Source organism: Lichenostomus cassidix, unplaced genomic scaffold, assembly GCF_008360975.1.
Source record: "Lichenostomus cassidix isolate B80296 unplaced genomic scaffold, HeHo_3.0 HiC_scaffold_852, whole genome shotgun sequence".
Lineage (NCBI taxonomy): Eukaryota > Metazoa > Chordata > Aves > Passeriformes > Meliphagidae > Lichenostomus > Lichenostomus cassidix.
This window is the reverse complement of record NW_028148026.1, coordinates 321,052-335,679: the sequence shown is the minus strand read 5'-3', so window position 1 is coordinate 335,679 and position 14,628 is coordinate 321,052. Positions and strand designations below refer to the sequence as shown.

General features: G+C 59.7%; 3 protein-coding genes across 4 annotated transcripts in view; all 3 read right to left on the bottom strand.

The window, feature by feature from the left end:
- Nucleotides 1–2,717: 2,717 nt before the first annotated feature.
- Nucleotides 2,718–14,628, bottom strand: part of LOC146420307 (Fc receptor-like protein 2) — a 71,062-nt gene continuing 59,151 nt past the window's right edge. Inside the window, exons 6-13 of one of the 2 annotated variants that reach the window (XM_085048382.1) lie at nt 12,727–12,755; nt 12,349–12,633; nt 11,606–11,875; nt 4,055–4,351; nt 3,780–3,863; nt 3,444–3,465; nt 3,275–3,354; nt 2,718–3,189 (exon numbers count right to left, since the gene is read on the bottom strand). In XM_085048382.1, the coding sequence (XP_084904508.1) occupies nt 3,080–3,189; nt 3,275–3,354; nt 3,444–3,465; nt 3,780–3,863; nt 4,055–4,351; nt 11,606–11,875; nt 12,349–12,633; nt 12,727–12,755 (1,177 nt within the window). In that variant the 3' untranslated portion in view covers nt 2,718–3,079. Of the gene's footprint in view, nt 3,190–3,274; nt 3,355–3,443; nt 3,466–3,779; nt 3,864–4,054; nt 4,352–11,605; nt 11,876–12,348; nt 12,634–12,726; nt 12,756–14,628 lie in introns of those variants that run through there. The other variant, XR_014849182.1, reaches the window with a different exon arrangement.
- LOC146420311 (Fc receptor-like A) lies at nt 4,744–6,146 on the bottom strand. Its single transcript, XM_085048411.1, has 2 exons — nt 5,639–6,146; nt 4,744–5,538 (listed from the first exon to the last, which is right to left on the bottom strand). Exons 1-2 carry the CDS (start codon nt 5,988–5,990, stop codon nt 5,474–5,476), a joined length of 417 nt encoding a protein of 138 aa, XP_084904537.1. The 5' UTR covers nt 5,991–6,146; the 3' UTR covers nt 4,744–5,473.
- LOC146420310 (uncharacterized) lies at nt 10,040–11,199 on the bottom strand. Its single transcript, XM_085048416.1, has 4 exons — nt 10,998–11,199; nt 10,638–10,659; nt 10,494–10,549; nt 10,040–10,411 (listed from the first exon to the last, which is right to left on the bottom strand). The coding sequence occupies exons 1-4, from the start codon at nt 11,152–11,154 to the stop codon at nt 10,302–10,304; spliced, it is 345 nt and encodes a 114-aa protein (XP_084904542.1). The 5' UTR covers nt 11,155–11,199; the 3' UTR covers nt 10,040–10,301.

Genomic DNA, 14,628 nt, shown 5'->3' with positions numbered 1-14,628 from the left:
TGATGGCTCTGAAAGTGATGGACATGCTGCTGGCCAAGTTTGGGCCAATTAGAGGTGCTAGTTACGCCTCTGTGAAAACATATTTAAGAAAAAATCAAAACAAAGTAGTCATGTACTTTTTTTTAGCTAGAGGAGGAGGAGGAGGGAAAAATATGTGAAGGGAGAACAGCATGGAGACACCAAGGTCAGTGGAGAAGGTGGGGGAGGAGGTGCTCCAGGTGCCAGAGCTGAAAACCCTCTGCTAGCTGTGGTGAAGACCATGGGGGGAGCAGGAGGTCACCCTGCAGCCCATGGAGTCTACAAGGATGCAGAAATCCACCCACAGCCCACACCAGAGGAGCAGGTGGATGTCTGGAAGAAGCTGTGATCCAGTGGGAGTCTCATAGAAAGAGTTAAAGCTGCAAAGGCCTTGCAAGGGAGAGAATGCCCTTGCTCCTGGCATGGAAGCAGCCTGGCCTTGGCTCAGGAGAGTCTGCACCTTATGGACAAGAGGACTCCTGGTGCAGCAGAATTTGGGCAGGATGTTGCTTGTGAGATTTGACCCATGCCAAAGAAGTTCCCAGAGGACTGTCTCTCTTTTTGAAGGGACCCCGTGGCTAAGTAGAGGACCCCTCTCCCTGATGGAGTTCCCAGAGAACAAACCCCTTACCCTGCCCCCTGCCTGAGCTGTTGGCTGGAAAGAGGGAGGGGAGTGAGAGGAGAAATGGTGTCTTAAGAGGGAGAGGGGTGAGTGAAAAAATGGTATCTGAAAAGCTTATTTTTACCTCTAATTTATCCTCCAACTCTGTTAGGTAATTAAATCACTTTGCAACTTTAAGCTTGGAGCCTGTTTGCCCTTTCTCTGTGTGTCCCCTCACCAGTGTCCTATCTCAACTCATGAATTTGGTGTCGGTTTAACAGGTTTTTTTCCTCCCCTCTCCTGCATGTCTGCAACAGGAGGAAGCAGAGGTGTCTGGCATTTAGTCAGGGTCAAACCCCGACAAGGGATCACTCATCAAATCCTCTCACCAGCAAAACAGGCTCGGAATTAGAGATATTCATTGAATTTATTGCTGACACAATCAAAGAAGGATAAGAAGTCAAACCTGTTGTGGAAGATGAAATAGGAAAGCCTCATAGATATGATTACCTTGCAAAAAATGCTGAAAATACGGAAAGTATAAATGAAATTGAGATGAAGACAAGGTTTGAGTTGAAGAGTAACTAAGTAACAATAGTATAGCCGACTGAAGGTAATCCCCCTTCTTGATAGAACAATGCCCTCTGCCCAGGCAGGTCCAAAGGTCAGAGCAGACCCTGCCTGCCTGGTAGAGATCCCAAAAAGCAGTTTTTTAAGGTTTAAAATATAACCCCGTATGGTAATGTGATGATTCTTATAGGTTGTATGTAAATGTTGTAGGGTTTGTAGCTTGTCTTAGATTGGTTAAAGAGAATTAGAATATTCAACACAGAAGATGATTTATTGTATTGTAAACAGCAAATCGCTCTCTCTTTGCTCTCTCTTTTTGCCTCTCTCTCTCTTGCTTCTCTGACCTGCTCTGAGCTGCGTCTTGCAGCCTAGCAGGCCTCTCACACCCACACTCTTTCACAATAAACTCTCATGCTCTAAAACTCAGCTTTAGAGATCTTGTTTCTATATTATCCTCATAACCAAATCCCACAGAGTTAAATCCTACACAAACCCTTCAAACCCTTTGTTTCCCACACTTTTTCCAGGGCATCCTGTGAGTTCTGAGAGCTGTTGGGGTCATTGCCGTGGCAAATTGGGACACTCTATCACAGTGGCTTTGGACACATTGCCACTGTCAGTCCCCACAGCCAGTGACAGTCACAGCACTCAGAGCACAATGGCAGCTGCCACCTGAGCCATGTCCCAGCCCAACAGAACAAGAGATCCTGACAGCTCAGGAAGGGCTTGGAGCCACCTCAGAAGGGATTGGCACTTAAACTCAGCTCTTTCAAATGCCCACACTGCCAGGGATGGGCTGAGTGAGTAAAGGGAAAGTCTAAGCCACACATCCTGGCGCTGATGTGGATTTCCCCATGGACACCATCACACCAGGAAAGGGAAATGTGCTGTGATCACACAGGGCACAGGCAGGTCAAGCCCCTGTGGGATGGAGGATGAGGGATGAAATCCCAGTCAGGGCAGGCCTGGCAGATTGACTGGATCACAGACCCCAAAGCTGGAGGCACCTGGGGAGAGAAGCAAGCCCTGGATGGCTGGAAAGGCTCCCTGTGCCCCTGGGAACATTGTGCTGGGCCTGGGAAAGGAAGTCTTATGGCAACATGGCCCTGCAAAAAGAATTGAATCCAACACTGGAACTCATTCTCCAAAGAACCTCACAGACACTGGGGACAAAGAACCTGGCCCTGCAGGGATGGATCCCATTCCCTGTGGTGCCCCAGCCTCGGGGAAAAATCCCACACTGGAATGGGCTGTTAAAGGACATGCAGAGAGCAAGGGGTGCTGGGAGCTTCAGCCCTTGGGACACACCTGCAGCAAAGGCCCCCTGGTCCCTCAGCACCAGAGGAGCTCCCAGTCGAGCTGGCCCTGCCCAATCTGACCCTGACCAGAGCAAATCAGGGGATCAAGCAGGGTTTGGAGACAGGAGAGAAGAGAATCCAGAGCCTCCTGAAGGCTGCTTTGGCCGTCAAAGCAATGAATGTCCAGGACCCTGCCAGGTTCCTCCTAGGGGAGGAAATGTGATGGGGGCAGCATCTGGGGTTTGTTCCTTGTCGGGGGCTTTCCCTGGAAATCATTCCTTTTCTGACCCTTCTGATTCTGAATCTTGTTGCTGTTGCTGTTGGTTTTCTTCTGTCATTGCTGTTTGCAGGAAATTGTTCTTCTCTCAGCCCTTTGGGATCTTTGCCTTTTGTGCCTCCACTGGGAGGGTGAGGGGCAGCAGCCCCTGGTTTTTAGTGGCAGCCCGAAATTGGAGAATCCCATTGCTAAAGCCTGAGAGAGCTGAACAAAGAAACACCACTTCTCCCAGTTTAATCTATAGCTGCATTTTGGGTCTAACAGCAGAGCACTGGGTCCTCCAGTTTCTCCCAGTGCTCTCCAGTCCCTCCAGTGTCACTTCATGTTCTCGTAGATGTCACTTGGTTCCCGCGGTCGCCCATGGGTTCCTGGCAGCTCTGCATAGGTCACCTGTGTTTCCTGGGGGACAGTGGCACAGGGGGGCCCTGCGAGAGACACTGGCTGTAGGATCTGGGTGAGGGGTGACACCAGTGGCTGACATGTCCCTGTGTGTGCCACTCTGATACTCACCCCCCTTTCGCTTGGTGCTCATGACATGGGTGTACAGCACCTCCCCCTCCTCCGGGGGGGCTGGGGGCTCCGGGGGGACCCTGAGGGGATAAAGGGGATGTGTGGGAGGGGATGGGAGGTGATAGGGGTTAGGGTAAAAGGTTCATAATGGCTTGAGCCTCCCACTCACCTGTCCTGGTGCTTCCTGGCAGCTGGAAAGGAAAGAGAGGAGGTTACTGTGGGGTGCCAACGGCCCCTGACCCCACTCAGAAATCCTGAACCTCCATTGGACCCCAATTCCCCCCAGAACCCCTGAACAACCCCTGAGCCCACAGAACCCCAAACCCAGCAGGGGGAATTCTCCAAAGCCTCCTAGGATCTCTGAAAGAACCTCCAACATCCCTACACAAGCCTCCAACACCTCATCAAACCTCACAGAACCCCAAAACAAGGTCACTTGGGGCTCAGCTCCTGCCGTCTTAAGTGGGACTTCCCACAGCTCACTGGGATCCCCATTGTCACCCACCCAGGCGGTGCCACCGGTGCCAGGCCATGATGACACCCATGAGCAGGACCAGGAACAACAGGGAACCACTGACTCCTGCGGCCACTGCTGGGGACAGAGAGCGACACATCAGGGTCACCCATCACCCCACAGCTGCTGCAATGCCAGTGACATCAGGAGTTCCCCTCCTGTGCTCTGTTCCCTCTGTGTCACTGCCAGGGACAGAGCGGGGACAAACCAGGGTCACCAAAGACCCAGGGGTCTCAGACCCCTACAGGGACCCTGTATGACCCCACCTGTGCCCCAGTGTCCCTGCAGTGTCACCTCCAGGGCCAGCTCTGGGCTGAGCGCCTGGAACACATGATGCTTATCCAGCTGGTTGGTGGCCACGCACTGGTAGATGCCAGAATGTCCCACACCGATGTCCCCAAGCTCCAGGAGGGGACCCTGGGCCACCTCCTTCCCGTTGTACAGCCAGGTGAAGGTGACAGGTGCTGAGCCTACCTGCACTGAGCAGTGCAGGGTCACGGGGTCACCTGCATGCACCTGGAGTGCTGGGGGGCCAGGGGTGATGGTGGCATTGGCCACGGGCACTGCGGGGACAGAGACGGGGCTGAGGCTGGGGGAGGGGCTGGAACACGGTGTGAGTTGACAGGGATGGTAGGGTGACAATAGCATGGGTGGAGTCACCCCCAGCCCGACGGTGCCACTCGCCCAGAACAGTGACATTCAGTGTGGGGCTCTCAGCCACACTTTTCCCATCACTGGCCCAGCACAGGTAGTGGCCGCTGTCATTGTCCCCAACGTTGTGCACCTCCAGGTGGGGGCCAGTGCCCAGAGGTGTGGCCAAGCCCTCCCGGTGCTAGGAGAAGGACAGGGGACCTCTCCCTGTGGCCACCATGCAGCTCAGCATCAAGCTGTCACCCAGTACCACCTGTCCCCTGGGGGGCTGTGCCGACAGGGACACTCCCGAGAGTGAGACCGCTGTGGGGGGAGATGGGTGGGTTGGGGGTCCTGGGTAGGGGTGGGAGACACAGGGAACAGTGAGGGACCAAGGGAGGTAGGGAAGGTCAGAGAGGAGTGGGGGTAGCACAGTGATAAAGAAGGGAGCCGAGAGATTGTTGAGCAGTTTGGAAAGGAGAGGAAGGGAACCCAGGGAGGGATGGAGGATTCATGGAGGGGAGACCTGGAGATGGATGTGGGGGACACCAGTGAAAGATGTGGAGAACCAGACGGGGATGGTGGGATGTGGTGACCATGGAGGAATCTCAGAGAGAAGTGGGAGGACCCAGGGGGGAATGCAGGGACCTGGGACAATGATGGGAGGACATTGGGTGACACCTGGGAAAGGATGAAGGGACCTGGGCAGTGATAGGGAGAGCCCAGTGAGGAATAGGGGGATTTGGGAAGGGTGTCTGGTAGGAATGGGGGTACTCAGACAGGGCTGGGGTACCCGGGGAGGCTGTGGGGGTTGCCGTGCCCATCCCCGCACTCACTGCGCACCGTGACGCGGAGCCGGGCGCTGCTCTTCCGCACGGCCCCCCCCTCGGAGCGCACCTCGCAGCTGTAACTGCCCGAGTGGGAGACCCCCACGGCGGGCAGCAGGAGCTGCGGGGACCCCTGCGGGCCCCCCAGCAACTGCCCGTCCCGGTAGAAGAGGTGCAGGAGGGGGGCTCGGGGCCGCAGGGGGCTGGGGGTGCTGAGGCAGCTGAGATTCAGGGGGACCCCTCGCTGGGCTCGGGGGGACCCTCCAGCTCCAGCACCGGCACCGAGAAGAGCTCTGGGAAGGAGACAAAAGTGGGTGTTTTGTGACTCCAAGTCTGCTGGGAAGGATCTGTGGGGGTGTTGGGGTATCAGGGTCCCAGCTGTGGGGTGCTCACCGTGCACTGTCACTGTCACCGGCGCTGACTTCTCCAATGCTGACTGTTTGGAGCCCACCTTGGCCTTGCAGTGGTAGCGGCCACTGTGGTGCAGCTGCAGGGGGGACAGGGACAGCTCGGTCCCAACACGGGGCCACCACAATTCCTTCTTCTCATGGTAAAATCGCACCTCAGAGACCAGGTTGTGCTGCCAGCCCCGGCAGCGCAGTGTCACCGTGTTCCCCTCCAGCAGTGCCCCTGCTGACATCTGCAGCACCAGCCGGTCTGTGGGACAGCAGAGTCCCCATGGCACTGAGGGGTTCTGAGCTGCAGTGTGCCCAGGGACCCAGGGGACACCAGGGGGAAATCCCATGGCACCTGGATGCACCAGGGCTGTCCCATCACAATGAGATGCACTGGTGTGCACTGGGATGAACTGGGATGCACTGGAATGTCACCATGAGCAGAAGACAGGCTTTCATCACATGAGGAGTGTGTGACCACCCACGGAGTGCAGCCCACCCAGACCCCATCCCCACTCACCATCTAAGATGCTCACAGGGTTGCTGACCCCGGTGCCAGGTCTCTCACACTTGTAGGTGCCACTCTGGGTGACAAGGAAACGGTCAGTTTTCTTCTGCTCCCAGTTCCGCCAATTCTTGTACCAGGTGATGGCACCAGGAGTCCCCAAGCCCTGGCAGGTCAGTGTCACTCGGTTCCATAGCACTGCTGGCATCCAGGGGGGATCCACGAGGAGCTGGGGGGTCTGGGCACCTGTGGGTGACAGGGGACACCAGCCTGCCAGGGCCACTGTGGGGCTGGGGACAGCAGGGCAGGGACATGGCATCCCCTGAGGACTCACCAGTGAGGCTGAGGGTCTGGGCTGGAAGGCAGAAGGGAGAGGATCTGGGTGGGGGTGGCACTGTGGGGACAGCAGCCCCTGGGGGATGGCTGTGGGGGCTGTCCCCAAACTGTCCCTGTTCAAACACCCATGGGGCATAGACATCTCAGGGACAGAGAGAGACATCACAGCCACCCTGGGTTGAGGCAGGACATGGGGACACTGTGGACACTCTGGGCATGGCGACTCTATAGACATCCCATGCTGGCAGAGATCACCCTCATCAGCCCCACAGCATCTCCTCCACAATGCCCATCTGCATGGTGCTTGTCCCCTTGTCTCCCTGTCCCCCTGTCCCCCTGTCCCCCTGTCCCCTTGTCCCCCTGTCCTCCTGTCCCCCTGTCCCTGAGCCCACAGCTGATGCTGTACCAAGGTGCCTACTGCCATATACTTGTCCCCCTATCCCTATTCCCCATTTCTGTCCCCCCATTCCTAACCCCCTGTTCCTGTCCCCACAGCCACCCCATGATCCCCGTCACACCACGGAGTGGCACTGCTTGCATTGGGGAACTCAGAGGACCCCACAGCCCCCTGTGCCCCCTCCCCACCGCTCTCTGCCTCACCAGAACCCATCCCTATGCATCAGGCCTGTGCCCAGGGTACTCACCCCACAGGAGCAGTGCCACCTTCCCGGCCATCCCGCTGTCCCCGGCCATCCAGGCTGGCTGTCACATGCTGCTGTCCCCTGGGTGGTGACTCTTCGGATGAAGGGGAAGGAAGCGATTTCACATTTCGTCCCCACGTGTAGGTGGCCCTTGCTGGGGGCAGGGTGGTGACAGGGTGGGGGCAGGCTGGGGACCTGGTGGGACCTGGTGGAAACTAAGGGCCCAGGATTGGGGGGATCAGGAGATGTGGTGAGCCTGGGTTTGTGTCCAGGGGAAACTGGGGGCAGGAATGAGGTCCTGGGAAGGTTCCAGGATTTCCTGGGAGGGGAGTTCCTGGGAATGGAGATCCAGAGGAATGGGAGTCCTGAGGAGGGGGAGTCACAGGGGATGGGTTGCCTGGGAATGGGGGTCCAAATGTGTAGGGGTCCCTGGGGAAAGCAGGCTCCAGGGAACTCAGGTCATGGGATGGAGGTCCCAGGGATGGGGGTGGTGGGGGAATGGAGGTCCCCATGGGAATGGATCAAAGGAAGGTCCTGGGAAATGGAGACCCTGGGCAGTGGGAGCCCTGGAATGGTGGTCCCAGGGATGGAGGGACCAAGGCAATGGGGATCCCATGGTTGTGTTCCCAGGACAATGGAGGTTCCAGGGCAGTGGCTGGGTGAGCACATGGGTCACAGCTCCTTCACTGGCTGCCTCAGATTTTGTGGTGACCCAGGGCCCAGCACAGCCCCCCCAGGGTGCTCATAGATTGAGGGGACACCACAGGGCAGTCCCAGGGGGCTTTGGTTCTTTGCCCCACTCTTTCAGGGTCTTTTTCCTCTATTTCTATATATTCTTTATTTGCCTCACTTTCACACACACACTGCCCCTGCATTTCCTGACTCCCCAGTCCTGGGGAGCACCTGAGCAGGTAAGATGGGGAAAATGGGGGTGCAGGGGCTGCAGAGAGGGGTGGGGGGGCTGTGGGGGAATGGGAGTGTCCAGCCGTGCCTCCAACACTTTCACTTTCTCTTTCCTACAGCAGAAGGAAGTGGCTGTTTGTGCTCAGAGCAGAAGGTGGGGGGTTAGGGGGTGTGCGCATTCTGTCCTGGAGGGCACAGCCAGGGAGGCCCTGGTCTGGGGGGTCTCTGTTCTGCGGGTGACACGTCCTGGGGGAAACCTGTCCCAGGGATGACACATCCCAGCCCAGGGTCCTGTCCTGGGGATGGCAGTTCTGGAGGAAGACCCTGGACACATTCTAGATGGGATGGAAAACTACAGCTTTTGCCCCCTGGAAATGGCTGATTTGGCCCCAGATTGCTGCCACAGGGATCAGACCTCCCAAATCTGGGGGGCTGAAGATGTTGGGGGCTGCCCTATTCCTCTCCTGCTCTCCACCATCCTCTCCATGGGTTTTGTGTCCTGGGGGGGGCTAGACGCTTTGTGTTTACTGGTTTTGAGAGAAAACCAGACTCCTCCATTCGTGTTCCAGACTTCTCTATTCTTGCTCATCCCCTGGAGGATCTGAGCCGGGAAGGGCAGCTTGGGAATGCAGCCCCGGGCAGGAAGGAGTTCCCAAACTCCTCCTCCTTGCAGCCAGTGCCCATCCAAGTGTGGTTCCAGCCATGGCACAGCCCCACTGCACACGGATGGGCATTGGCCAGCCCTGCTCTGGCCAGCCCCAGGGGCAGCCAGCACCTGAGGCTCCCACCTGCCCCCTTGGCCCCCTTTGATTCTCACAGCTTTAGAGCTGCTCAAAGGTGAGAATTGTGTGGCGGAAAAAGGCCTGGCTGTGGTTTGCTCAGCTCTGCAAGAAGCACAGAAACCAACTGGAGCTCAAGCAGTGGCTCTGCGAGGGCCTTTGATGGTTTTCAGAGCAGGGCTGGGTGGAAACCAACCGTGCAGGGGCAGCTGTGAGGGAACCAGTCTGGAAATGCAGCAATTGATCATTTTGTCCCTCTGGCCAAGGGACTGAGAGAGCTCCAGAACTCCTGCAAAGACAACAACAATCTGCTCAACAACCTGACCTGGAGCCTCCTCCTTTCTGGCTCAAACCTGCAGCACTTTGGAAGCTCCCAGAAGGAATATTTTGTTTCTGGCTGTCGCTGCCAGATGAGAAGGAAAAGTGTGGAATTATCAAGCAGTGGCTCTGCCCTGCTGCGGTGCTGGGGCTGGGGGTGACCCCGGCTGGATGGCCTCAGTGGCTCCGGACACGCTGTCCCAGCCGCTCCGGACACATGGCCACCGTCGCTGCCGCAGCCCGGGACAGTCGCGCCACTCGCAGCGCCATGGCAGCGCCACCTGCCCCGGTGACCGAGCCCAGCACTCCGCTCCCGCAGGCCCGGCGGCTCCTCCCGGGCTCCCTGCTCTCCCCCAGCCTCCCGCTCCCTCCCTCCCGGCGCCCCCCGCCCGCCCCAGGGCTGAGCCCGGCCGAGGCTCCGCAGCAGCTGCGGGGCTCAGAGCCGCTCGGGGAGCGCCGGCTGCGGGGCTTTGGGCACCGGGGGGCACCGGGCAGGGCTGCGGCGGGGCTGGGCTGGGCTCGGGGGACACCTCAGGCTGTCCCCGGCTCCATCCCGGGGCTCTCGGGCCTCCAGCTCGGCCCGAGGGTCTCGGGAGCTGCGGGATCGATGCTGACGGGTATGTAGCTGCACCGCCGCAGGTCCCTCAGCCCCTGGCCGGGTGTCACCGAGAAGGTACAAACAGTGAGCTGCAGCTCCTTCCCCTCTGCGGGAACAGCTGCGAGGGAACCCAATTGATCCCAATCGATTCCGCCTGGAAATGCCCCAATCGATCATTATGTCACCCTCCCCAGGGGACTGAGAGATCCCCAGAAATCCTGCAAATCCCACAAGGATCTGCTCAACAACCTGACCTGGACCCTCCTCCTTCCTGAGCTGAACAGAGCTGAACACACAAACCTCATTTCTTCCGGTTTAATCAAAGAGCTGCGTTTTGGGTCCGATAACAGGGAAAATGGGTTCGGTGTCCCCCTGGCACTGGCAGGGGAAATGGGGAACCCTGGGAACACTGGGAGCACTGGAACGGGGAGCTCTGGCCGCTCCCACATGGCACCCTATATGGGACCCCCAACCTTGGCCACCCCCCGGGCAGGGTTGGCACCCACGGGAGGTGGCAGGGCGGACACATGCGAGGTGTGGCCATAGGCAGTGCCCTCCAGTTCCTCCCAGTCCCCCCAGTGTCACGGCACGTTCGCATAGATGTCACTGTGTTCCCACAGTCGTCCGTGGAGTTCTGGCAGCTCTGCGTTGGTCACCTGGGGGTCCTTTGGGGGGGTGGTTTTGGGGTCCCCTGCAAGAGACACTTACTGTGAGGACCCGTGTGGGGGTGACACCCATGGGTGACATGTCCCTGTTCTTCCCCCCATACTCACCCTTTCCCCGCTTGTTGCGCACGATGTTGGAGTAGAGCACCTCCTTCTGGGGGGCCCTGCGGGATAAGGGGGTGTGGGAGGGGTCGGGGATTGCAGGCTGGGGGTACAAGGGAGGTCAGCACTGGAGCCCCCCACCCCTCTCACCTGTACTGCTGATTCCTGGCAGCTGCAAAGGAAAGGGCGAGGTGGTGACTGTGGGGTCTCTGGGGCCACTGAAACCCCGAGGGAGCCCCAGGCCCCCCGGAATTCCTGACCACCTGAGCTCACAGACCCCCAAGCCCGGCAGGGAGAGGCAACCTCCAAACTGCCCTTGAATCCCTGAAAGCATCCCCAACATCCCTGCACGACCCTCCAGCACGTCCCCAGACTGCCCAGGATCCCAGCAAAGGTCACTGGGGACTCAGCTACACCCAACTCCAGAGCTGTCAGTGCTGCCACATCTCCGCCCTGCTCTGGGTGGCTTTCCCCTACTCCCTGGGACCACTGTCCTCCACTGTCACCCACCTATGCAGTGCCACCGGTAACAGCCCCCGATGACAGACAGGAGTAGGACCAGGAACAGGAGGGACCCACCGGCCCATGCAGCCACTGCTGGGGACAGAAAGGGATACACTGAGGTCACGCGGAACCCCGGGGGTCCTGAATCCCCCGGTGACCCCATATGACCCCACCTGTGCCCCAGTATCCCTGCAGTGTCACCTCCAGGACCAGCTCTGGGCTGAGTGCCCGGAACACATGGTGCTCATCCAGCTGGTTGGTGGCCATGCATTGGTAGATGCCAGAATGTCCCACATCAATGTCCCCAAGCTCCAGGAGGGGACCCTGGGCCACCTCCTGCCCATCATGCAGCCAGGTGAAGGTGACAGGTGCTGAGCCTACCAGCACCGAGCAGCGCAGGGTCACGGGGTCACCTGTGCGCACCTGGAGTGCCGGGGGGCCAGGGGTGATGGTGGCATTGGCCACGGGCACTGCGGGGACAGAGACGGGGCTGAGGGTGGGGGAGGGGCTGGACTACGGTATGGGTTGAGAGGGACGGGGGGGGAAATTGGTGGGTTGGGAGGGAAGGGGGATGCCGTGGGTGGAGTCACCCTGAGCCCGAGGGTCCCGCTCACCAAGGACAGTGACATTCAGTGTAGGGCTCTCTGCCACGCTCTCCCCGTTGCTGGCCCGGCACTGGTAGTGACCGCTGTCATTCTCGCTAACGCTGCGCAGCTCCAGGCGGGGGCCAGTGCCCAGCGGTGCCCCCAAGCCCTCCCGGTGCCAGGAGAAGGACAGGGGACCTGTCCCTGCAGCCACTGCACAGCTCAGCAGCAGGCTGTCACCCACTGCCACCTGTCCTCCGGGGCGTTGTGCCGACAGGGAAACCCTCGAGAGTGAGTCCCCTGCAGGATGGGGACACCAGGGGACAGTGAATGACCTGGGGAAGAGGCATCAGAGGGAGGACCCCAGTGAAGAAGAAGGGGGCCCAGAGATGGGGGGAGACTTGGAAAGTGGTACAAGGGAGCCCAGGCAGGGATGGGGGGATTCAGGGAGGAGTGTGGGGACCCAGAGAGCGATGGGAGGATCAGGGAACCATGGGAGAAATTCAGAGAGGTGTAGGTGGACTTAGCGCAGGGGTCCAGTGAGGGGTGGGGGGAGTCGGGACAGTGATGGGGGAACCTCGGGAGGAATTCGGGATGCGGTGAGGGAGAGGTGGGTGGACTCTGGGGGCAACCAGGGTGTGCGGTGCAGTGATGGGGGAGCCGGGAAAGGATGGGGCGACCCGGGCAGGGTGTCAGGGATGGCTGAGGCTGCACCGGCAGAGCTGGGGTAACCGGGGAGACGTCGGGGTTGCCGTGCCCATCCCCGCACTCACTGCGCACCGTGACGCGGAGCCGGGCACTGCTCTTCCGCACGGCCCCCCCCTCAGAGCGCACCTCGCAGCTGTAACTGCCCAAGTGGGAGACCCCCACGGCGGGCAGCAGGAGCTGCGGGGACCCCTGCGGGCCCCCCAGCAACTGCCCGTCCCGGTAGAAGAGGTGCAGGAGGGGGGCTCGGGGCCGCAGGGGGCTGGGGGTGCTGAGGCAGCTGAGATTCAGGGCGGACCCCTCGGTGGGCTCGGGGGGACCCTCCAGCTCCAGCACCGGCACTGAGAAGAGCTCTGGGAAGAAGATGGTTGGTGGGGATGGTGACCCTGAATACCTGGGTCAGGGGCTGTGAGGGTGTCTGGATATCGGGGTTTTGGGGTGCTCACCATGTACTGTCACTGTCACTGGCGCTGACCTCACCCACGGCGAGAGCTCGGAGTCCACCCAGCCCCCGCAGCAGTATTGGCCACTGTGGTGCAGCTGCAGGGGGGACAGAGACAGCTTGGTCCCATCGAGGGGCCTCCCCACCTCCTTGTCCCCAAGGTAGAAGCACAGCCCAGTGACCGATTTGTCCCGTCAGCTCCGGCAGCGCAGTGTCACCGTGTCCCCCTCCAGCAGCGCCCATGCTGGCACCTGCAGCACCAGCCGTTCTGGGGGACAGGGGGGTCCTGTCACACCGGGCAGTTCCAGATGGCACTAAGACACCCCATTGGGTCACACACAGGGGTCCCCAATTGGAACAGGAAGGTCCCCTTGCACTGGGATGCTCTGGGATGTCCCCGTGTGCAGGGGACAGGCTCTGGTTACACCAACGGCATTGACCCAGAATGCAGAGCTCACCTAGAGCCCTCGGGGTTCCCGCGGGTGCCAGGCTGGGGACACAAACACCCCCTCACCATTTACGATTGTCACGGGGGGGCTGATCCCGGTGCCAGGTCTGTCACACTTTTAGGTGCCAATCTCCGTGACAGTGAAATGGTTGGGTCCCTCCAGGCCCCAGCGCCGCCCACCCTTGTACCAGGTGGTGACATTGGGTGTCCCTGAGCCCTGACAGGTCAGTGTCACTCGGTCCCACAGCACCGCCGGTGTCCAGGGAGGCTGCACAAGAAGCTCTGTCGTCTGGGCACCTGCGGGTGACAGGAGACACCAGCCTGCCAGAGCCACCGTAGGGCTGGGGACAGCGGGACAGGGATATGGCATCCCCTGAGGACTCACCACTGAGGCTGAGGGTTTGGGCTGGAAGAGAGAAGAGATAGGGTTGGGTGGGTTGACTCCACGGGAACCATGGTACCAGGAGTGAGTGCTGTCCCCAAATAGTCCTTGTGGGGACACCAGTGTGGCATAGATCTCTCAATTACAGGGACACCTCAGGCTCCCTGGGCTGATTCAGGACATGGGGACACTGTGGACATCCCAGGCATGGGGACTCTATGACCACCCCATGCAGGCATAAGTCATCTCCACCAGCTCCACAGCCCCTATCCCCATGGCCACATCCCATGGCCCTGTGCCCATGATCCTATTCCAATGGCTCCTGTCCCTATGGCCACATCTGCATAGCGCTTGACCCCTTGTCCCTGTCCCTGCATCGCAGTTCCCCCATGCACGTCCCCACAGCTGTCCCAGTCCCATGGTGCCTCTCCCCACATCCCTGTTCTCTGTTCCTGTCCCCCCATTCCTGTCCCTACCACCCCCTCACGACCATGGTCACACCAGTGTCCACCCTCATGGTCTGGCTCTGCTGGCACTGGGGACTTCAGGGGACCACACAGCCCCCCTGTGCCCCCTCCCCACTGCTCTCTGCCTCACCAGGGCCATCCCTGGGGCGCCAGACCCGTGCCCGGGGCACTCACCCCACAGGAGCAGTGCCACCTTCCTGGCGATCCCCATGTCCCCAGCCATCCAGGCTGGCTGTCACATGCTGCTGAGACCTTCTGTCCCCCGGGTAGTGAGAAGCAAACAATCTCACGTTTCGTTCCCACATGTTGGTCGCCCGTGATGGGGGCAGGGTGGGGACAGGATGGGGGCAGGGTGGGGACGTGGTGCAGACATCGTGAGGACATGGGGGGGACATGGTGGGGACATGGTGGGGACAAGGTGTGCCCAGAAATTGGAGCCTGAGGGGGTGTTGGGATTTAAGGATTGGTGTCCAGGGAAATGGGGCTCAGTGGGAAGGGGGGATTCACATGGGATGGGGCCCTATGTTGGGGACCCCAGGGATGGGGGTTTCCAGGGGAACATGAGCTCCCGGGATTTGGGATCATGGCATGGGGGTCCGCATGGGATTG